Below are 25,023 nucleotides of genomic sequence, written 5' to 3' on the forward strand. Positions count from 1 at the left end.
GCTACAGGCATAGGAAATGGGATAGGACTAAGGTACCAGGTAAAGATTTCATGTCAAGAGCCATGAAGTTCCCTTAGTCTTAACAAGGAAAATAGGCTTTGGCTTCCATGCCAAATTTGATTGGCAAGGCATGCCCGGATTGTTATGTTGAGAAAGATTTTGAGGCCACATCAAGCTCAGCGGAGTGTACGGTCATTGATTACCAATTACTGGTGTGGGCGTGGAGAGAGGCAAGGCTGGATATGATGCTTTCCATCTATGGGTGAGATGTTTCTCAATAGGAGCACTAGTGGCATTTTGGATGGGTCAGTTCTTCACCACGAGGGACTCTCTAGTGCATTACAAAGTCTTAGCCCACTAAATGCTAGTAGTACCACTCCAGTCTTTGTGACAAACAAAAGTTGCCCACACATATATTTTAAATGCCTGTTTTGAGAATAGTACTACTTTACTTAAAAATCATTAGGTTTGACCAAGAGAGACTTGACTTAGATTTACCTGAGAAATGAACTAGAGTTTCTTAAATTCCTTAAGACCAAGGAGGGAAAATGAGGTGTTTTGTTTTGTTTTTAGATCGTGAGATCAGACTGACCTTGCCATCAGTAAGGGATAGTGATTGACAATGGGGATGGAAATGAAGAGTCTCCAGAAAAGGGAAGAAGATGCTTATGGTGGTAGGGAGTCAAGTAGAACCTGGCAGCTGGTGATTCACATGTCATTCTGGGTTGAGGAAAAGGTAGGGGGAGCCTGAGCTGTGGGGTCAGGAGTATTCTGTTAAACAGCAGTGTCATTTGGGGTACCGTCATCTCACCTTAGAGTGCTCCATTGTGTTTTGGTGTCTCTTTGGTCAGTGTTGTCTTTATATGACTATTCTCAGAAAGATGTCTTCCACTCTCTACCTCTGAATCCACTGAACAATTATCAGCCACCTTAAATTATTTTTGGAACAAGGTATCATATGAGTCAAGGAGTGAACAAAAATAAATGAATAAAATATTCCCTATCTTAAGAGTTCAAATATCACCTATTTTCATATTCTTCATGCTCCTCCCCATGCCTTGAAGGAGAAGTGAGAAAAGAATGTTTTGAGCAATAAGGAGTAATATTTTGCTACTTTCAAGTTTTGCATTTATCAACGCCCTCAGGCCAAAGACCACCAGGAACACTTGAGTTGAACAAGTTGGGTTTAAGACTTGTTGCCCACATGAAAAGATGCTCAACGTCACTCCTCATCAGGGAAATACAAATCAAAACCACACTGAGATATCACCTTGCGCCAGTCAAAATGGCTAAAATGAACAAATCAGGAGACTATAGATGCTGGCGAGGATGTGGAGAAACGGGAACCCTCTTGCACTCTTGGTGGGAATGCAAACTGGTGCAGCCGCTCTGGAAAACAGTGTGGAGGTTCCTCAAAAAAATAAAAATAGATCTACCCTATGACCCAGCAGTAGCACTGCTGGGAATTTACCTAAGGGATACAGGAGTGCTGATGCATAGGGGCACTTGTACCCCAATGTTTATAGCAGCACTTTCAACAATAGCCAAATTATGGAAAGAGCCTAAATGTCCATCAACTAATAAATGGATAAAGAAGTTGTGGTTTATATATACAATGGGATACTACTTGGCAATGAGAAAGAATGAAATATGGCCTTTTGTAGCAACGTGGATGGAACTGGAGAGTGTTAGGCTAAGTGAAATAAGTCCTACAGAGAAAGACAGATACTGTATGTTTTCACTCTTATGTGGATCCTAAGAAATTTAACAGAAGACCATGGGGGAGGGGAAGGGGAAAAAAAAAGTTACAGAGAGGGAAGGAGGCAAACCATAAGAGATTCTTTTTTTTTTTTTCAACGTTTTTTATTTATTTTTGGGACAGAGAGAGACAGAGCATGAACAGGGGAGGGGCAGAGAGAGAGGGAGACACAGAATCAGAACCAGGCCCCAGGCTCCGAGCCATCAGCCCAGAGCCTGACGCGGGGCTCGAACCCACGGACCGCGAGATCGTGACCTGGCTGAAGTCAGACGCTTAACCGACTGTGCCACCCAGGCGCCCCAAACCATAAGAGATTCTTAACTGAGAACAAACTAAAGGTTGATGGGGGATGGGAGGGAGGGGAAAGTGGGTGATGGGCATTGAGGAGGGCACCTGTTGGGATGAGCACTGGGTGTTGTATGGAAACCAATTTTCCAATAAATTTCATATTAAAAAAATTCTCAATAAAAAAATAATAAGATTTGTTTTCAAGAATGAGAATGCACATGGGAAGCCACAGAGAAGCTCGATAAAAGGATATTAGAAAGGATTTATTATAGGATTTAGGATTTTAAATTAATTTGGGGAAATTTTAAGGAAAACTGGCTTTACTCTAAATTGAATGCCCTCAGGAGTGGTGTCATTCTGCACTTTGGTGTCTTTAAAAGTCTTATTTTGAAAGAGGGAAGAATAGACAAAGGCTAAAGTTGTACTTGGTAGAGAGGCAGCAGTCACTTATACTAGTCCAGGTAGAGGACGTCTGGTATTCTGTAGTTTGCATAATGTTCACGTTTTGCCTGTGTTCAGATGTGATCATGGAGTGGTACTGCCTTTGTCTTGATTCATCATGGTTACAGAGTGGCTGTGCCAGGTGTTAACATTCTGTGAAATTGTTGATGTTAAATAACATCGAGGCCCAGTGGTGAGTAGGAGTCTAAATAACCTGCAAGAATGCCCAGGTTGGCTCCTAGAAGTCACGGGCTTGTACTTTTCCTCACATTGTCATATTTTTTTTTCTTTTTTTAATTTTATTTTTAATTTTTTATTTTTCAAAATTTACATCCAAATTAGCATATAGTGCAACAATGATTTCAGGAGTAGATTCCTTAGTGCCCCTTATTCATTTAGCCCATCCCCCCTCCCACACCCCTCCAGTAATGCTATTCTCCATATTTATGAGTCTCTTATGTTTTATCCTCCTCCCTGTTTTTATATTATTTTCGTTTCCCTTCCCTTTATGTTCATCTGTTTTGTCTCTTAAAGTCCTCATATGAGTGAAGTCATATGATTTTGGTCTTTCTCTGACTAATTTCACTTAGCATCATACCCTCCAGTTCCATAGTTGCAAATGGCAAGATTTCATTCTTTTTGATTGCCGAGTAATACTCCATTGTATACATATACTACATCTTCTTTATCCATTCATCCATCGATGGACATATGGGCTCTTTCTATACTTTGGTTATTGTGGATAGTGCTGCCATAAACATGGGGGTGCACGTGTCCCTTTAAAAGAGCACACCTGTATCCCATGGATAAATGCCTAGTAGTGCAATTGCTGGGTCGTAGGGTAGTTCTATTTTTAGTTTTTTGAGAAACCTCCATACTGTTTTCCAGAGTGGCTGCACCAGCTTGCATTGCCACCAACAATGCAAAAGAGATCCTTTCTCTGCATCCTCGCTGACATCTGTTGTTGCCTGAGTTGTTAATGTTAGCCATTCTGACAGGTGTAAGGTGGTATCTCATTGTGGTTATGATTTGTATTTCCCTGATGATGAGTGAAGTTGAGCATTTTTTCATGTGTCAGTTGGCCATCTGGATGTCTTCTTTAGAGAAGTGTCTATTCATGTCTTTTGCCCATTTCTTCACTGGATTATTTGTTTTTTGGGTGTTGAGTTTGATAAGTTCTTCATAGATTTTTGGATACTAACCCTTTATCTGATATGTCATTTGCAAATATCTTCTCCCATTCTGTCGGTTGCCTTTTAGTTTTGCTGATTGTTTCCTTTGCTGTGCAGAAGATTTTTATTTTGATGAGGTCCCAGTAGTTCATTTTTGCTTTTGTTTCCCTTGCCTCCAGAGACGTGTTGAGTAAGAAATTGCTGCGGCCAAGATCAAAGAGGTTTTTGCCTGCTTTCTCCTCGAGGATTTTGATGGCTTCCTATCTTACGTTGAGGTCTTTCATCCATTTTGAGTTTATTTTTGTGTATCATATAAGAAAGTGGTCCAGGTTCATTCTTCTGCATGTCACTGTCCAGTTTTCCCAGCACCACTTGCTGAAGAGACTGTCTTTATTCCTTTGGATGTTCTTTCCTGCTTTGTCAAAGATTAGTTCGCCATACGTTTGTGGGTCCATTTCTGGGTTCTCTATTGTGTTCCATTGAGCTGAGTGTTCTTGTGCCAGTACCATACTGTCTTGATGATTACCGCTTTGTAGTATAGCTTGAAGTCCAGGATCATGATGCCTCCTGCTTTGGTTTTCTTTTTCAAGATCACTTTGGCTATTCAGGGTCTTTTCTGGTTCCATACAATTTTAGGATTATTTGTTCTAGCTCTGTGAAGAATGCTGGTGTTATTTTGATAGGGTTGCATTGAATATGTAGATTGCTTTGGGTAGTGTCGACATTTTAACAATATTTGTTCTTCCTATCCAGGAGCATGGAATCTTTTTCCATTTTTTTGTGTCTTCTTCAATTTCTTTCATAAGCTTTCTATAGTTTTCAGTGTATAGATTTTTCACCTCTTTGGTTAGATTTGTTCCTAGGTATTTTATGGGTTTTGGTGCAACTGTAAATGGGATTGATTCCATGATTTCTCTTTCTGTCGCTTCATTGTTGGTGTATAGAAATGCAACCGATTTCTGTGTGTTGATTTTATATCCTGCAACTTTGCTGAATTCATGAATCAATTCTAGCAGTTTTTTGGTGGAATCTTCTGGGTTTTCCATATAGAGTATTGTGCCATCTGCGAAGAATGTAAGTTTGACCTCCGATTTGGATGGCCGATTTGGATGCATTTTATTTTTTGTGTTGTCTGATTGCTGAGGCTAAGACTTCCAATACTATGTTGAATAACAGTGGTAAGAGTGGACATCCTGTCTTGTTCCTGACCTTAGGGGGAAAGCTCTCAGTTTTTCCCCATTGAGGATGATATTAGTGTTGGGTCATTCATATATGGCTTATATGCTCCTTCTATCCCTACTTTCTTGAGGGTTTTTATCAAGAAAGGATGCTGTATTTTGTCAAATGCTTTCTCTGCACCTATTGAGAGGATCATATGGTTCTTGTCCTTTCTTTTATTGATGTGATAAATCATGTTAATTGTTTTGCGGATAATGAACCAGCCCTGCATCCCGGGTATAAATCCCACTTGGTCGTGGTGAATAATTTTTTTAATGTATTGTTGGAGCTGGTTGGCTAATATCTTGTTGAGGATTTTTGCATCCATGTTTATCAGGGAAATTGGTCTGGAGTTCTCCTTTTTAGTGGGGTCTCTGTCTGGTTTTGGAATCAAGGTAATGCTGGCTTCATAGAAAGAGTTTGGAAGTTTTCCTTTCATTTCTATTTTTTGGAAAAGCTTCAAGAGAATAGGTGTTAACTCTTCCTTAAATGTTTGGTAGAATTCTCCTGGAAAGCCATCTGGCCTTGGACTCTTGTTTTTTGGCAGATTTTTGATTACCTATTCAATTTCCTTACTGGTTATGGGTCGGTTCAAATTTTCTATTTCTTCCTGTTTCAGTTTTGGTAATGTATATGTTTCTAGGAATTTGTCCATTTCTTCCAGAGTGCCCATTTTATTGGCATATAATTGCTCATAATATTCTCTTATTATTGTTTTTATTTCTGCTGTGTTGGTTGTGATCTCTCCCCTTTCATTTTTGATTTTATTTATTTAGGTTGTTTCCTTTTTCTTTTTGATCCAACTGGCTAGTGGTTTATCAATTTTGTTAATTCTTTCAAAGAACCAGCTTGTGGTTCTTTGATCCACAAAGGTTCTTTGATCTGTTCTGTTTTGTTTTTTTTGTTTTGTTTTGTTTTGGTTTGGTTTGGTTTTGATAGCATTAATTTATGCTCTAATCTTTATTAGTTTCTGTCTTTTCTGCTGGTTTTGGGTTTTATTTGCTGTTTTTTTTTTTTCCAGCTCCGTAAGGCGTAAGGTTAGGTTGTGTATCTGAGTCCTTTCTTTCTTCTTTAGGAAGGCCTGGATTGCTATATACTTTCCTCTTATGACTGCCTTGCTGCGTCCGAGAGGTTTTGGGTTGTGGTGTTATCATTTTCATTGGCTTCCATATACTTTTTAATTTCCTCTTTAACTTCTTGGTTAGCCCATTCGTTCTTTAGTAGGATGTTCTTCAGTCTCCAAGTATTTGTTACCTTTCCAAATTTTTTCTTGTGGTTGATTTTGAGTTTCATAGCGTTGTGGTCTGAAAATATGCAGAGTATGATCTCGATTTTTTTGTACTTACTTAGGGCTGATTTGTGTCCCAGTATATGGTCTATTCTGGAGAATGTTCCATGTGCACTGGAGAAGAATGTATATTCTGCTGCTTTAGGATGAAATATTCTGAATATATCTGTGGAGTCCATCTGGTCCAGTGTGTCATTCAAAGCCATTGTTTCCTTGCTGATTTTTTGATTAGATGATCTGTCCATTGCTGTGAGTGGGGTGTTGAAGTCTCCTACTATTATGGTATTACTATCAATGAGTTTCTTTATGTTTGTGATTAATTGATATATATATTTGGGTGCTTTCACATTTGGCGCATAAATGTTTACAATTGTTAGGTCTTCTTGGTGGATAGACCCCTTGATTATGATATAATGCCCTCTGCATCTCTTGATACAGTCTTTATTTTAAAGTCTAGATTGTCTGATATAAGTGTGGCTACTCCGGCTTTCTTTTGTTGACCATTAACATGATAGATGGTTCTCTATCCCCTTATTTTCAATCTGAAAGTGTCATTAGGTCTAAAGTGGGTCTCTTGTAAACAGCATATAGATGGATCTTGTTTTCTTATTCATTCTGTTACCCTCTGTCTCTTGATTGGAGCATTGAGTCCATTGACATTTAGAGTGAGAACTAAAAGGTATGAATTTATTGCCATTATCATGCTTGTAGAGTTGGAGTTTCTGATGGTGTTCTCTGGTCCTTTCTAATGTTTGTTGCTTTTGGTATTTATTTATTTACATATATATGTACATAAATGTATATAAATTTTTTTTCATCTTTTCTCCCCTCAGAGAGTCCCCCTTAAAATTTCTTGCAGGGCTGGTTTAGTGGTCACAAACTCCTTTAATTTTTGTTTGTCTGGGAAACTTTTTATCTCTCCTTCTATTTTGAATGACAGCCTTGCTGGTTAAAGAATTCTTGGCTGCATATCTTTCTCATTCAACACACTAAATATATCCAGCCACTCCTTTCTGCCTGCCAAGTTTCTGGGGATAGGTCTGCTGCAAACCTGATCTGTCTTCCCTTGTAGGTTAGGGACTTTTCTTCCCTTGCTGCTTTCATGATTCTCTCCTTGCCTGAGTATTTTGTGAATTTGACTATGATATGCCTTGTTGATGGTTGGCTTTTGTTGAATCTAATGGGGGTCCTCTGTGCTTCCTGGATTTTGATGTCTGTGTCTTTCCCCACGTTAGGAAAGTTTTCCCCTATGATTTGCTCACATAACCCTTCTACCCCTATTTCTCTCTCTTCCTCTTCTGGGACCTCTATGATTCTGATGTTGTTCCTTTTTAACAAGTCACTGATTTCTCTAATTCTTAAATCATGCTGTTTTACCTTGATCTCCCTCTTTTTTTCTGCTTCATTATTCTTCATAAGTTTGTCCTCTGTATCACTGATTCTCTGTTCTGCCTCATCCGTCCTTGCTGCTGTGGCATCCATCCATGATTGCAACTCAGTTATAGCATTTTTTTATTTCATCCTGACTAGTTTTTACTTCTTTTATCTCCACAGAAAGGGATTCTAATCTATTTTCGACTCCAGCTAGTATTATTATTATTGTGATTCTAAATTCTGGTTCAGACATCTTGCTTGTATCCGTGTTGGTTAAATCCCTGGCTGTCGTTTCTTCGTGCTCTTTCTTTTGGGGTGAATTCCTTTGTTTTGTCATTTTGATGGGATAAAAGGAATTAATGAGGTAGAAAAATTAAAATTAAAAAAATATTAAAATTAAAAAATTAAAAACACACACACACAAATCGAATAAATGATACTAGATCCTAGATGTGTTTTGGTCTGGGTGTTGAAAGTGGTTTGATAGATTAGAGAAAAAAGTTGGGGGGGGGAGGAAATCATTTGAGAATTTGAAAAAATGAATACACTGAAGTAAACTAAAATGAAATGATGGGAGTAAAATAGAATTTGAAAAAAAATACACAAAAATAAAGAGTATAGTGGAAAAAATTTTAAGAAAAATATTTTTAATAAAAATTAAAAATAAAAATGAATTTCTCTTTCTGTATTTAAGAAAAAGAAATGAAACAAAAAACAAATCGTTTGAAAATTTGGAAAAGTGAATACACTGAAGTAGACTACAAATGATGGAGGTAAAATAGAACTTGAAAAAATTTACATAAAAGTAAAAAATATAGCAAAACAATTAAAAATATTTTTAATAAAAATTGAAAATAAAAGTGAATTTTTTCTCTTTCTGTATTCAAGGAAAAGAAGTGAAAAAAAGAAAGAAAGAAAGAAAGAAAGAAAATTGAATAGATGGACCTGCTAACAGATTGAAATAGGACTGAAATTACTTTGTTTTCCCCTAGATGTCAGACTATGAAGCACTTTATAGTCCATAAACTAAGCAGACAGTGATACTTGTTCTTGAATGGCAAGGTTGGCCCAGTTCGGCGGGGCTCAGTGTAATTGCTCCTTTCACCACTAGATGGCGCTGCTAGCCTACTGGGGTGGACCGTTGTGATGCTCGCAGGTGTGTATGCACGTGCGCGGGAGCAGTGAAAATGGCCTGTCTCTACTATCGGAACTCTATTCTTCCCATCAGCAATCACGCACCCATCCTCTGTCTTCAGCTTTCATCCACTCCCCGCTTTTTCACTGTCCGTGACCAAGCCAGCCCCAGGCAGTACCTCTCTCCTGAGTTTTGTCTCAGATGCGGCTGTTTTCCCTGACCCCTTACTTCCGAAGGACTGCGGCTTTGACCCGTTCCGCCCCTCTGCGAGCGGGTCTCACGGAGCGATGGCCAATGAGCAATGGCTGAATGTCGGCTGCACCCAGGAACGCTTGCTGGACCCTGCTGCTGCCGGTGCCCCGAGACTGCGGCCAGGTGCCTGCCCGGCCCAGAAAAAGTTCGCGAGATAGTGTAGCAGCAGTATTTCAGGGATTATGGAAAAATCACAACACACATCTGGCACCAGGCTTCACCCTTAATGACATTGTTCCAGCACCAGCGAATGTGGCCCTTCTCTGGGGTCTGCTGGGACCAGGTGGCTTCAACAGTCTCCACCAAATGTCCTTCCAGCAGTGGAACCGCTTTTTCCCGTGTGGTCCAAGAACCTCCTGGACCCCACTCTGTTCCTGGGGGTTCACCTTTCCCACCAGAGCACCGCCAGGTATGTAGATGCAGAGTTGCAGCCTTTGCGCTCCCCTTGTTTACAGTCTCAATGGAGTTTAACCCTCTCCTTTCTCCTTTCTCCCTTTTTAGTTTAGTCCCTGGGGCTGTTTCCAATTTTCCACTTTCTCTCCATCTTCTTTTGGGGAGGGGTGCTTTTCTCATATTCTCCCCCCCACCCCCTGTCTCTGTCTTCTCTCCGCCCGCAAAAGCGGCTCCCTTCCCGCAGCTTCTCGCTCCCCAAGTTCACCTCTGTATGCCGCGTCCTGCTGAATTCTGTGGTTTAGGTTGTGTAGATTGTTGTATTAATCCTCCAATCAGTTTTCGAGGTGTGCAGGATGGTTTAGTGTTGGTCTGGCTGTATTTCATGGACTCGAGACACACAAAAAACTTTCATGCTGTTCCCCCATCTTGGCTCCACCCCCACATTGTCATATTTTTAAATAATCATTCATTTTTTTGCTCCCTTGCTGGACTGTAAACTGCACGAAGACATGGACCTGTTTTGATTACCACTGAGGTCCCAGAATTTAACCAAATCTCTCATTCTCATAAGTACTTAAAGAATATTTATTGAATAAATGAATGAATTGTCCAATTAGCATAACAGACTGTGAGTGGCTCAAAGTCAGGGGTCACTTTCAACTCAGCTCTGTATTTCTAGAAACAAACACAATTCTGGCACATCTCATTAAATATATCTTGAGTTACAGAGGGGCTTTCCATAGCATAAGATTTATTGATTTTTTAAAAATAAAGTGATGTAATGAATTCCACTTTTTGAAAGAAAGAGGATGTTTAATTCAAATGGGTTCAGTCCTGACGAATGAAGGAAAATCAGGTCTTATTCTGAGAGTTTTTAGTCGTTCTGCATTTTCCACTGTATTGAATTGTCAAAGTGTGTTTCAAAGCTCTAAGAGAAATTGATATAAACATTTAGAGACTATTTGTATTCAATATAACCTTCTCTTCTAATCTAGCTGTATTTTAGTAAGGATTTTAAGGGAAGGGAGGCCTTGATTTGTAAACCCCTGATTTAAACAGCACACAGCTATAAAGGTATGCTCTACCCTCACTCTTCCTTCACCCTGGTGACTCTTCTACTTTGAAATCATGGGGAAAAATTATTAGAGCTTTTAGCAAATGAGTGAACCTGTATATTAAGAAGTATAGGGAGGGACAAAAATGATTCCCTGAGGTACCCTGAGGAACTTTGTTCACTTTTCTGAACCAGAATTACCATAATCTGCCACGATTATGGCTACCTACTAAGAAAACTCTTTGAGGCTCACTGTGAACGTTCTCTATGAACTGCAGGCAGAAAGGATTTTTATTGGTGGGGGCAAAGGACATAGTGGTCAAGAGCAAGATTAATACAGCAATGTGGAAAACAGAAGATATTTGTCGTCTTCAGCAGAAATACTGTAAGAAACGACAGCAAGCCAATGATGACAGTTTGTGCTAAATTATAGTCAGTAGGCTTTTGCTATTGTATTTTTCGTGAAAAAGTGGACCATTTTTTAAAAAAAATTAATAGCCACAGAGGAGCTACTGGGAAATAATAAAAACATTAATGTTTTGCAAATACTTACTAATTCACATTAGGCAACAATTAACTTTGGAGTCTTTTCTTTTTATATGCAAAAAAAGGGAATAATCAATCGCATCCCTTCCTACCACACAGTTTTGGTGTGGGTCTCATAGGTGCCCTGTTTGGGAAAGTACTTTCTAAGCTGTGGCAGGCTTTATATTCTATTTCTGCACCTAGCACAGTATCTTGAACTTACTAGATGCCTATTAAATATTCATGAGACAAATAGATAAATATGAGAAATTGTTCTGAAAAATCCTAAAACTCTACCCAAATAGAGATTCTAATCATGAGATAAGATAATGCGAAGTTTAGGGGCACCTGGGTGGCTCAGTCGATTAAGCGTCTGACTTCAGCTCAGGTCATGATCTTGCAGGAGTCCGAGCCCTGCATCAGGCTCTGTGCTGACAGCCTGGAGCCTGCTCCTGATTCTGTGTCTCCCTATCCCTCTGCTCCTCCCTGGTTCATGTTGTGTCTCTCTCTCTGTTTCTCTCTCTCTCTCTCTCTCTCTCTCTCTCTGTCTCTCAAAACTAAATAAACATTAAAAAAAATTTTTTTAAAGTTAATGCGAAGTTTAGCTTGAAGGTTCTGGATGTCAGATTGGTATACTTGTCTCTTGGTTTCTCCCCTAGTGAACCAGGACTTCTTGATGCATCCCTAAATTACCCTCAACCTCAGTTTTATCATCTACAAAATGGTAGTTAACACCAATACCTCCTTCCTAGGATCGTTTTGAATATTGAATGAGATAATTACTATGGAGTAGCATGCACAGTGCCTGGCATATAATAGGCACAAAAGTTACGTTAGGTTTATTTATAAGTATTCAAAAGATCCCCATCATGTATTCTCTTTCATATATTTTATATTTTCCTGTAGACGTAATAAATGTATTTTTCAAAAGTCTGATCATACAGTACATATCATTTTATATCCTTATATTTTCCTTTTTTTAGCTCAACATTGTGTCATGCTTATTTTTAGAAAACCAAATACATAATATCTAGTAAACTTTCTTTTTATCATACATGGCTCAAAAAGGATGAGCCTTTAAACAAAATGTTGAGACAAAAGTCTTCAGTGTGCTTAAGCAGATCAACCTTCTGACTTCCCCAGGATGCAGAAACAATGTACTGGCAGAACCTGAACTAGAACCTGAAGGAGAGAGGGAGGCACACATGCAGATAACATAAAGTTGTGCTTGGTGCCCTCAGCTTATCATGAGTGTGTCCTGGCCCCACATTTGGAATGAAAATCTGAGAAGAAAGAAACTTCAGGCTAAAGGAGATATATGTGACAGCTGGGGACTCAGATAATTCTTACATGTGAACTCTCTAAAATGACCAGGGAGGGCAAGCTGAATGGATTTCCCACTGGCCTGAGACAAAAAGATTAGCAGTAGGACATAGGTGTACCAAACACCAGGAAGATGAATATGGACAAGGGTATTTAAGTGGTGGTACCACAATAGGAAAAGGAGCAGATTTTATCTGAGAAAAATATATTTCCCTCCAGGGCTACTAATGTCTTTGTACTTGTCTAAGAACTACTTAGAAAATGAAAACCTTAGAAAATACTAAATTTCTTTCCAGCAAAGTCAGAGGGCATTGGAGCATTGATATTTGTAGAACTCCTATAAACAATGACACAACTGCTTCCCTGACTTGTTTCCTAAGAAGTATTGACTACAGATGTACTACAGATTATTGAAGCCAATCATCAATTGTTAGAATATCTAATTTTTCCCTAGCATGTTTCTCTTTATTACGCTAAACTGATCCATACATTACTCTTTGAGAACACCTTTATAACTTTCTAAGGATAGGGCCCAGAATAGCCAAGACGATTAGTAATAGAACAAAGTTGAAGAATATATCCTTCCTAGTTTCAAAGCTGATGGCAAACTTCAGTAGTCAAGACAGTGTCGTATCAATATAAGGATAGGTATACAAACCTGGAATAGAATTTAGAGTCCAGAAATAAACCCTTATATTTGTGATCAATTGATTTCAACAAGGGTGCTAAGACAATTCAGTGGGGAAAGAACAGTCTTCAACGAACAGTGCTGGGACAATTGGATATCCACGTATGAAACAATGCAGTTGGATATCCTACCTCATACATGTACAAAAATTAACTCAAAATGGGTCAAAGACATAAGTATATAAAAAATAAGTATAAGCCTCTTACAAGAAAACAGAGGAGTAAATCTCTGGGACCTTGGGCTAAAGCACTGCTTTCTTAGATATGACAATGAAAGCATAGCAACAATAAATTAAACATCATCAAATGAAAATATTTTGTGCTTCAGAGGACATCATTAATAAAGTGAAAAGACAACCCACAGAATGGGAGAAAATAGTGCAAATAAATACCTGATAAGGAACGTGTATCCAGAATATATGAAGAACTCTTACAACTTAACCATAAAAAGGTGAATAATGTTATTGAGAGGTGAGGAAAGGATTTGAATAGGCATTGAACAAATGGTTAATTGGTCCATGAGATGATATTAAACATCATTTGTCACTAGAGAAATGCAAATCACAGCCACAAGACACCACTTCACACCCATTAGGATGGTTATCATAAAAAAGATGAAGAATAACAAGGGTCGGTGAGAATGTGGAGAAATTGAGGCCTCATGCATGGCTTGTGGGATTGTAAACTGTTGCAGCTGCTTTGGAAAACAGTTAGGCAGTCCATCAAACTGTTAAACATAGAGTTAGTATATGACCCAGAAATTCCGCTCCTAGATATATGTCTAAGAGAAATGAAAACATATGTCCACACAAAACCCTGTACATGAATGTTCAGAGCAACATTATTCACAATAGCCCAAAATGTAAACAACCCAATGCCCATTAATGGACAAATAAAAACGGTGTGGTATAGCCATACAATAGACGATTACTTCACCATAAAAAGGCATGAAGAAGTGGTATATTCTACAACATGGATGCACTTTGATAACCTTATGCTGAATGACAGAAGCCAGAAACAAAAAGCCACGTATTGTATGATTCCATTCATACTAATTGTTCAGAATAAGCAAACCCATCAAGACGAAAGTAGACCAGTGAGTGCCAGGTACTGGAGGGATGGTAGAAGGGATACAGACTTTCGATGAAATTTATTCTGAAATTAGATAGTGGTGCAAATATGCTAATGACCACTGGATTGTACACTTTAAAACAGTGAATTTATGAATTTATGATTCACTCTGTTTTTAAATTAAAATCCTAAAAATAAATTCTTAGCAATAAAGAAGTTATTTTTCACTTCCCCGAAACCTTGGGATCCTAGGGAAGAGGGTAAACAGTAAGTTTGAAGGAAGGATGGAAGTGGAGAGCTACTAATAAATTTGGGAGAAGGGGTAGTCTGTACAATTTCTTTTTCTTCTAAGGGATCTCAGCATGTGCCATGAGCTTATCGTGACCACTACATAGGAAGTCTATTTGATGCGGTTTTGAGGTTGTCTGGAAGGTACTGTTGCACTAGTTGAGGATGACGATGGTACAGGTTATATTTCTGAGGGAAAGAAAAAGTTGGTAAATATGGAAGGAGAACTAAGGGGCTAGATAGGAAAGCCTGCTGATGGTGAGGTGACTAGTTATTTCGATTTGTCTGAGACCGTTCTCTTTTGGCACTCAAAGTCTCACACCCCAGGAAAACCCTCAGTCTCAGGCAAACCAGGTTGGTAAGTCATCTAGGTGGAAGCAACACAACAAGGACACTGGTGATATATGACAAGCATTATGCTAAGCTCCTTTTAGGCCTTAGCTTTTTCAGTTCTCACCGTCAACTTCTCGGGTAATTGCTTAGGTTAAGTTACCTGTCCTAGGTTGTATTGCCCTCTGACTTCATGGAGCTTATGTTTGTTGATAGGCCAAAACCAAAGGTACAGAAACATAAAAATAAAATATCTGGTAAGAATTATGAAGGTAACAGAGGCATAGTAACATGAAAAATACCAGAAGTAAATCTACTTTAGACAGGATGGCCAGGGGAGGCATCTGTAATGGAGAAATATTTAGACTGAAGCCGAAACAATGAGACACAACCAGTCCTGTGAAAAGCATACACTCTTCTGCAGGAGAGGATGGTTTGCCCAAAGGTCCTGAAGCAGCAGAGAGCTTCGTATGTTTGAAAGTATCAGGAAAGAAGCATCAGTGTTGTCACAGCGTATTTAGCAAGTAAAGCAGGAAATATTATTTCAGATTTCTGGCTGAGAACTTGAGTTATGGAGGGGTTACAAGACTTCCCAGGATCACTTGGCCCTGCAGGGGCAGGACTCAACCCAAGGTCTTCTGACTGAGTACTGAGACTTATTGCCATAGTCTTATCTTGAAAAGGGTGATTTTTCTCACAGCTTTGATTTTCAAACATTTTAGGAACAGAAACTTTTTTCACATATAATCTCACTTTGAAACCTAATGTTCAGAACAGGGAGAGGGGGACTTCTCTGCTGGAGTTGGAGGTAGGACTCAGAATCTCAGTTGCTCAGTACCTGTTACCACCATCCCCCTGAGGTTCAGCCGGCTGGAGTGAAACTCCAAGGACACTTCTAGTTTCCAGAATCACATCTTGAGGGTTTTGCACACACATTCCAAAATGCGTAGAAGGGTTGCTTTTTTTTTTCTTTTAATTTTAATTCCAGTGTAGTTAACATACAGAGTTAGTTTCAGGTGTAAAGTATAGTGATTCAAAAGTTCCATATATTACCAGTCAGCTACACATTAAGTTCTCAAAACAAGTTTCTGTTTTGGGTTTGGTGTTTTCACTTACATGTTAGCGAAGCAGTACACGCAGGAATTAGAATACGTAACATTATTAGAAGCACATAATGGGCTGGCTCTTATGGAGCATATAGATTTTTGTTGTATGGTCTTCTTTTGATAGTAACCGCATGGAATGTCCTAAAACAAAACTCACAGGTCAAACTCTATCCTGTAATGATCTCTTAATGGCTTCTAATATAAGTGCTTGGGAGTTTTATTTTGTGCAGACAGGAGATAATGATAAAATATGTCTTCTTTCACACTTTAAACATCAAAACTTCCTTATTTTAAATTCAGCAGCTGGAGCCTTTGGGGTTTCCACTTAAAAGGCAGCTGAGGCCATATAGCCCTGACCTTTGGCTGTGTAATATGTATCTGGTAGAAGGGAAAGAGAACATTCTGGGAAGTGACAAAAAATGACTACAACCACTGTTGAAGTGCTTCTGGAATCATGTTAGTTCATCAAAACCCCCTTTAACTGTGGTTCTTAGATTGGAATACCCTGCATGGTCCTACTCTGGTATTCACTATAGACCAATCCTCTGGGGATTAGGAGGCTGGAATAGTGAGACAAGATTTCTTCAATATCTCCCCATTTTATTTTTCTTCCTTCATAGTCCCAGAGTTGGAATAAGCTGGATCCAGAGGAAGTTGAGTGACAGAGTAAATTGTCTACAGGGGGGCCTGGAAAGTTCATAAGCACCATGTAATGAGCAGATAAAGGAATGGGCTGCCACAATTTCCTACTCCATTGACTCAGATCACATAATATTTAGATATCCGTAGATCAGGGTGCTACCATATCTACAAAACTTCAGTGGCTCTCATTGCCTACAGCAATGTTTGCCAACTTCAGTCCCTTGGGTCATGATTCCTTCCAAATTCCTATGCCATTTTTTCTTTAAAAGTATTTTTTACTGAATGGGTTTCCTTTTTAAACTTGACTACTCATCCTAGAAATGTCCTAAACGTTAATATCCATGATATCTTGGATTTGAAGTTGTAATTACATTTTTTCTAACACACATCAAAGAACAGTTATAATGATTACAACCAAAATATTCACTGTTAAATTAGCTAAAATCATCACTAATATTACTAGAGGGTACTCAAGTTACTTTTTGAGAAATACTGTTTATGTCTGTCATCTCCTTTTTTAATGAGCAAGGCTACATGATTTGTTTGGAGAGGCTTTACCAAAAAAAGTTTTTCTTTGGTGTACTCTTAAGAGATGAAAATGATTTCTAAAATTGAATATGAGTATGAAAAGAAGGATAATTTAATTAGAGGGAATTATATACACAAAGACAAAATTGGAATAGCTTGGAGCCCAAAATAATTTAAGTCACCTAGAACCTAAGGTGAGAAAAGGGTATTCTCCTTTCAGGGAGAAATGTTGCATTAAAGAAGGTATTCTAAGTCATGCAAAAAGGTTTATCTCCCACCCGTACTAGAAGTCACCGTTCTAAGGAGAGAGATGTCTCAATCAGATTTGTATTTTAGAAGGCCTATATTTAACAGTGTGGAAAAGATTAGTATAGGGATTGACAGACTTTTCCTATGAAGAGCTAGGTAGCAAGTATTTTATAATTTTTAAGCCATATGGTCTCTGTTGCAACTACTCAACTCACATAGCCTAAAAGCAGCCAGAGCCGATGCATAAACTAATGAGCATGGCTGCATTCCAGTAAAACTCTTTTTCTAAAAATAAAGCGGCCATCTTTTGCCAACTCCTGGATCAGACTCAGTACAGAAAGACAATTAGGTGGCCACTGTAATAATATAGGCAAGAAGTGAGGAGAACTTAAATGCAAGCAACAGCAATGAATTTAGAAGGAGGGAAAAACCCCAGAAATTAGGAGTTTTAATTGCTGGTGGTATATAAGGAAATAGAGGTGCAGTAAAGACAGGGATGAGTCCTGGTTTACCCTAGGATCTCTTTTGACAGAGTTGGGTAGATTGAACTATATGCATTGCCATCACGTATATCAGAAATGATCAAATATTAGCAATTTCATGTGGTTTAATATGGTTCAACCTAATAGAAATACTAGAAGCCTAAGACTGTAAAAATCATTCTCACGTAGGAAGTAGAAAACTTACCTTGTGTGGCCTGTTACCAAAAATATCTGAAACAAAAATGTTTAGGAAAAAGGATCAAGTAAAAAATATAGTATTTAGATGTGAACAGTTAATTAACCCGTTAAGGAATCCCATCTAAATTAATAACCATGAAAATCATAGAAAAATATGTGGCTCCTTCAAGTAAGATTTGCCTAGCCGTGCCTGGTTCCCAAAGCACTCCGCAAGCACACTTACTGTCCCACCTGAGAATTCAACCATAACCCATTCCTAGGTTTAATGTTGGCTTTAGTCAGGAGAGATTCATCCTCTGGGACTCAGTATATCACCCACAGTTGGGCTGCTCAGACATTGTGTAGACCCATTTTAGAGAAAGTCTACTTCTTGATAGACTGGCTACCTGCTGACAGTAATCTTAGATACCTGCATTCTTTTTTGACTATTGCCTGTCTTAAATATCTTCTTTTTAAACTCAATGTGCTTATAAGGAAGGCTCTTGCTCTGTTTGGGATCTCTGTGTCAACAACTGCTTACTCAAATGGTTCCTATAACCTTCATACTTTATATTCTACTTAACAGCCTTGACTTCTTTCAGCTGCTACAGCTGAGTGTCCTCCTTGCCTACCCTTCTACTTCACCAGATCAAATCTCCGCTGGCAGATTTAATTTCGCCTCATGGGTTTCCTTACCAATTTTGCTGGAGTTAATTTGAAGAGCTAAGCCCTCTCTTGAGATTTGATAACATCAGGCTGTGCTCTAATAATAAGCCATGTTAGAAACTGATACTGCTTTGTGTAGAAGGTATTTGAATATGCACATGCGCACACACACACACACACACACACACACATACTCAATGCCAGTGTGTGGGAGTATAGTGGGAAAGTATTACGAAGAGAAGAGAAATGAAATTGACTATCAACTCAACAGACCAAATTATTTGTCCAATGGTGATTACACCTCTCATAAAGCATTCTTTAAGCTGTCTCAAGTCTGAGCCTGTCTATGGCAGAGTTTTTGGAATATTGAAAACTGGATTCACCACTGATATTCATTCTAGCTGAGGTAATAAATTCATCTCTGAGAGAAATTTCAAGTTTCAAAAATCCATACATCTAGAAAACAGTTATTATTGGCTTGTTACTTTCCTTGGAAGATCAGATGTTTACTCCCTCCCCAAAGTTCTTTGACAAATCCTTACATGAGAAATAACCGGTAGCCAAAATAGCCACAAAGAAAGTTTTCATCTTCTCCCAAAAGGAACAATGTGATTCATCTAGTGGCGTTCCCTCTGTCAAGAACTTCCTAGCAAATCCTCAAAGGCTCAATTCTCTTGATGAACTGAGAGTTCCAACCCCTTCTGAGAACCTGAGAGCCCATTATGAAGTCACTTTGCAAATGATCTATTTACATGTGACACCAAGGCAAAGTCACCAGGTCACCAAAGACCAAGAACACTTTGCAGGCCAAAATATTTCATTTCTAAGAGGCTGTACAGCTATGGCATGATAGCATGATTTACCACTGATTTGTTTGATTGATAAATTATTATTCGGTTCCATAGAAGTGTGTTCTACTTATTAACTAGCAAGAAGAAACAAATGTGAAAAAGATGAACTTAAAGTGAGTAATTCTGGGAAAAAAAATTTTTTTTTAAATGTACATGTCTGTCTCCCCTTCCTCCCAAAAATTCTGATTCAGTGGATCCAGAGTGTGACTCAGACATATCACACACACACACACACACACACACACACACACACACACACACATACACACTTAAATTGCATGACAGAGTCTGATTCACCTCTTCAGTTGAGAACTGATGGATTAGAATAGAACAATAACGGCAATTTTTCTGTCTTAGTAGAACAATCTCTTTATCCTTTTTTGAAAATTTATTTATTTAAATTCAAGTTAGTTAACATACTGTGTAGTATTGGTTTCGGGAGTAGAACCCAGTGATTCATTACTTACAGATAACACCCAGTGCTCCTCCTAATAAGTGTCCTTCATCCCATCACCCATTTAGCCAATCCCCCCCCCCACCTCCCCTCTAGCAACCCTTAATTTGTTCTCTGTATTTAAGAGTCTCTTATGGTTTGCCTCCCTCTGTTTTTATTTTTCCTTCCCTTTCCCTGTGTTCATCTGTTGTGGTTATCCTTTTTTATTGCCATATCCATTCCTACATCCCTGGTCATGGCACCTACTATCATATTTAACACAAAGCATGTTAAAGAAATAATCAGGACTATACATGGAAACTCAAGTCTATCATGTGATTTCAATTATAATACTTGGATTGCATAGCAAGGTAGGGACCTAGAGATCATGAAAAATCAAGAATTCCATATTGAACATTGTGTTATGACCAGGTGAAATGAGGCTTAGTTCATACTATTACTAAAATAAAGACATGAGGCTTACCTCTTAAGGAAGGATGTGTTATTCTAAAAGTATGATAAGTTCTCCGATTTCCCAGGAACACCAAGTTCTCTTAAGCACTTGTGGTTTGAATAATAAAGATGGACTATTTTAGAACAGATAATTCTTTCTACATTGTGACAAAGATTCTTTGCTTGACTAAACTTTATTAAGACTCCTTAACTTTCTCCCAAGGCCATGTGTGCAGTTCCTTGTCAAACTTAGTTTTTGCAAGAATCCTGCTCAGTCAGTTTAACCACAATTGCATTATACAAATACAATTATTTATAAACTAATTAACTAGAAAACAAGATTGTAAAATATTTGCCAGAACTTCTTAAAACGATTTTATTTTAAAATTGTAAGATACTGAGGGACACCTGGGTGATTCAGTCAGTTGAGCATTCAACTCTTGATTTTGGCTCAGGTCATGAACCCAGGGTCGTGGGATCAAGCCCCATGTCAGGCTCCTCATGGAGCATGGAGCCTGCTTGGGATTCTGTCTCTTCCTCTACCTCTCTCCCCCACTTGCTCTCTCTGTCTCTCTCTCCAGAATAAAAAAATAATAATAAGAAACAAAATAAAATTGTAAGATATTTAAAGTGTACATTGTGATGATTGATGTACCTGTACATTGTGAAAGGATTTTCCCCATCTAGTTAATTAACACATCCATCATATATTTATCTTTGGTGTGTGTGTGTGACAGAGAGAACATTTAAATTCTACTCTCTTAGCAAATTTCAATTATACAATACACTGTTTTCAACTATAGTCATCATGTTTTACATTAGAACCTCAGAACTTACCTTAGAGTCTCAACATCTTTTAGCTGAAATTTTGTTAGTATTATCGGCGGAATTTAAATCTGGGAAAACTGACTTCAGAGCTCACCAACGTAACCACTGTATTATTTAGCATTTTGGCTCACATAAAGGGTTCATTGAGGACAAGAATGATCTTACTTATCATTGCATCCTGGGCCCCTAACCCAGTGCCCAGCACCTGATGCCTCAACAAGTGCTGGCTGAGAGATTGTGAGCAAACAATTTTCTGAACATTCAAGGTGTCAGTGGGAAAGGCTGCCTTTTAATGGTCTGACTTTCTCATCTTCAGGGCCATCCAGTCAGAAGCAAGAGTTGAATGACAGTCTCTCAGGGATATGGAATAACATTCCTCTCTGAACAGAAAGTTGAACGATAAGACTTGTCTTTTTCAGGAGCTGAGATTCTGTGACCCTATGATTTCCCAATAGTCCTAAAAATGTGTTGTCCCAATGTCTTTCAGGAGAAAAATATATCCACCCATCTGTTAGGTGACCATCTCAGAATCCTCTAGGCAGAAGATAGTCATGGGGCTGCGGTTGCCTGGGGCAAGGGAGAGAACGTGGGAGAAAGGGATATCCGGTGTAAAGGCAAGGACAAAGGAAAAGAAGAGACAAGTGCTGTGCTCGTGGGGCTGAAGTGACCAAGGACAGTGGGATGGAACGAAGACAGATGGTCTAGTAGGGCTAGCCAGGCCTCCTATACTTGCATTGTATTCAATCAACAGAATTCATCTTGATTACTAAATTGTCTCAGTGATTCGAGATGGTAAAAGCATGCTAGAAATATTTGGTGAGCTGTGAGAAGGCTTCATTTAGGAAAAGAAAGTTTAGGCTGCTTAGGCTGCTAGTATGGATTTTAAAATATTTAAGCCCAGAAGAACTTATTTAAACTCACGGCGTGACAAATGTTATGTTCTTGATATAATAATTGATGACAAGGACTTTCAGTGTTTTATAGGGGCAAAAGGAGTCAGGATTACCAAAATACTGCCCGTGTTCCTATAGCTCCCGGTGGTTTTCCAAGCATATTCTAATAATAAAGATGATGATGATGATGATGGTAACAATAATAACAGCAGCCACAATAACATATAATTTAACATTGTTAACATCGTTACATGTTCTGGGTACTTCCCTTCCCTTCCATGTGCTCTCTGTTAATCCTTAAAGTTTTTATTTAAATTCCAGTTAGCTAACATATAGTGTAGTATTAGTTGCAATATAGCATAGTATCAGGTGTGCAATATAGTTATTCAACCCACTTCCATACAACACCCTGTGCTCATCACAAGTGCCCTCTTTAACCCCCGTCACCTATTTAACCCACCCCCCACCTACCTTCCCTCTGGCTACCATAAATTTGTTCTCTACAGTTAACAGTCTGTTTCTTGGTTTGCCCCTCTCTCTTCTTCTTCCCTTTACTTGTTTGTTTCTTAAATTCCACATATGAGTGAAATCATATGGTATTTGTCCTTCTCTGACTTATTTCACTTAGCATAATACTCTCTAGCTCCAACTATGTCATTGCAAATGGCATATTTCATTCTTTTTAATGGCCAAATTGTGTGTGTATATATATATATATATATATGGTGATATATATATATATGGTGATATATATATATATGGTGATATATATGTATATATATATGATATATATATGATATATATATGATATATATATATATATATATATATATATATATATATATATACACATAGTGATATATATACACACCCACATCTTTTTTATCCACTCATCAGTCAATGGACACTTGGGCTGTTTCCATAATTTAGCTATTATAGATAATGCTTCTATAAACATCAGGGTGTATGTATCTCTTTGAATTAGTATTTTTGTAATCTTTGGGCTAAATACCTAGGAGTGCAATTGCTGGATCGTAGGTTAGTTCACTCCTACCAACAGTGCAAGAGGTTTCCCCTTTCTCCACATCCTCGCCAGTATCTGCTGTTTTCTTGTGTTGTTGATTTTAGCCATTCTGATAGGTATGAGGTAATAGCTGATTGTAATCACTTTGAGAAGTAAGTATTACTGGTTCCATCTTTCAATATATGCAAGAAGGGCTCCTTTCCCCTGGACCTCCAAGTTTTAGGGGGCTTCCCTCTGGATCTTCTCCAGCCATGCCTCTCCTCACAAGGCTAAGAGCTTGTAGGTCAAAGACATCTGCCCTGCAAACACTTGTAATCAATCCCCTTCTAGACTATACCTTGGATCCCTGAACTCCTAAACTTTCTTTACAAACAGACTTGATCCTGCTTATAGGGCCTATGTAAATTTCTTCTTTAGGTCCATCCTCCCTAGTATGCACAGCCTTCACCCCAAGATGTGACCTAGGGGTAACTGCCAGAGTTCAGGTAAAGATTGAACATGCAGGCTTTGGTGTGCAGGGCCACGTGCAGAAGCCTCTTCAAAACTGAGGTGGGAGAAGAGGAGACCTATTATAGGCCAAGAGAGGGACCAGTGCCCTTCTCTCATGCCGCTACATTCCAGCGAGGAGCCGAGAATTTTAAATTTCAACCTAGACTTTCACATTGCAGTGAAATTATATTTGCCAACGTAGGAGGATAGAATTTTATTTAAATGTATGTTAGCTGTAAATTTTAAATATCTGAGCTAAGTAAATTGTAGACATATAGTACATGGACTTCTGTCTTAATTCTTGCCCTGAGCCCCCAAGTATTATACATGGGCCTGGCTATTACTACCATTTAAAAAATATGGTAGTCATTCTGAGATAACAAGTGGCTGGTTTATGATCAGAAGCTGAAGTGGATTTGAGGCCAGCACTCTTTGACGTGAGTGCCAGTGCCCATCTCACCACACTGTGTTTCCTATCACATATGTCCTAACAGGACCCTCCCTTCAACTCAGTGAAGTGTGGTTACTTCTATTCCCATTTATGCAAATTGGTGAGGACTTCTGACTCATAAAGCTGAAGTGAGTGGCCCAAAGTTCATAGTACAGTCAGTCCTTAATCCGTCTTTTGGCTCTCAGTCCAAGGGTAATGTATTTTGATGCCTATGTCATGTACTCCACCGTCTCTCACTATTTGCTCAGAAAATCCTATTTATTTCACAAGACAGGTTCACCTATTCCTCTCACACTCTTCCGTCATCCCTTTTGTGTCATGTCAGCCTACGTACATCCTAGGAAGGCAAAATAGCCATAGTTGAGATTTTTGGAACTCCTGACTAATTGCCAGAAATCCTCTGAGATCCCTTAATGTGGTTTACCTTTTAACTCTTGCAATCTTTTCAGGAACATGCTATTAACATTTCCTTTAAAAAAAGGAAACCCAAACAGACAAACGTTAAGTACGTTTTCCAAACTCATAGCTAGTAATTGATGAGCATATTACTAGAACCCTAGTCTGTGACTTCAAAGTACGCATTCTTCACTTCTATGCTAATTTATTCTTCTCTTTTTCTTACAAGGCACATCCTCAAAGAGAATTTAGAGTGTCATTTGCATTGCCTGCCCATTAGCTGAAAGTTTTTATTACCATGTATAAGAATTCTCTAAAGACTATTAATAATTTTCACACTGAATCAAAATGAAAAGGTTAGATCATATTCTTCATTCCCTGATGAATAAGTGAAGACATATGACATTTTATAATACTACTAGCTAAACGCCCTGGAATTCTTACTATGTATAAAGGGCTGTGTGTAGCCCTTTGCAAAAACTATGGCCCTTAAGAACATAGTCATTCAATGAGGTAGGTATAATAATTGTCGTCATCATATAAATGAATAAACAGGTCCAAAAAATTGAAGTGATATGTCTTAGTCACATAGCAACAAAGGTGGGAACTAACAGAATTCTCTCCGACCCTGAAGCCAGTGCACTTGGACACGATGCTCCATTTACTCCATTTAATACTGGTTTGAATCTAAAATTCTTTAAATCTTAGACACTTAATTGGGTAAATACTCAGGTACATAAAAAAAAAAAAACAAAAA

General features: G+C 38.5%; 1 protein-coding gene across 2 annotated transcripts in view; it reads left to right on the forward strand.

Annotated features, from left to right (window-relative positions):
* LOC106981671 (sperm-associated acrosin inhibitor-like) overlaps nucleotides 1–25,023 on the forward strand; it is a 117,445-nt gene that overhangs the window by 9,058 nt on the left and 83,364 nt on the right. Inside the window, exon 1 of one of the 2 annotated variants that reach the window (XM_053200639.1) lies at nucleotides 5,766–9,336. The exons of the other annotated variant lie outside the window; for it this stretch is intronic. Coding sequence (XP_053056614.1) covers nucleotides 9,154–9,336 — 183 coding nt within the window. The 5' untranslated portion in view covers nucleotides 5,766–9,153. Of the gene's footprint in view, nucleotides 1–5,765; nucleotides 9,337–25,023 lie in introns of those variants that run through there. 2 annotated transcript variants of the gene reach the window in all.

The sequence above is a fragment of the Acinonyx jubatus genome, chromosome A1 (genome assembly GCF_027475565.1).
Source record: "Acinonyx jubatus isolate Ajub_Pintada_27869175 chromosome A1, VMU_Ajub_asm_v1.0, whole genome shotgun sequence".
Lineage (NCBI taxonomy): Eukaryota > Metazoa > Chordata > Mammalia > Carnivora > Felidae > Acinonyx > Acinonyx jubatus.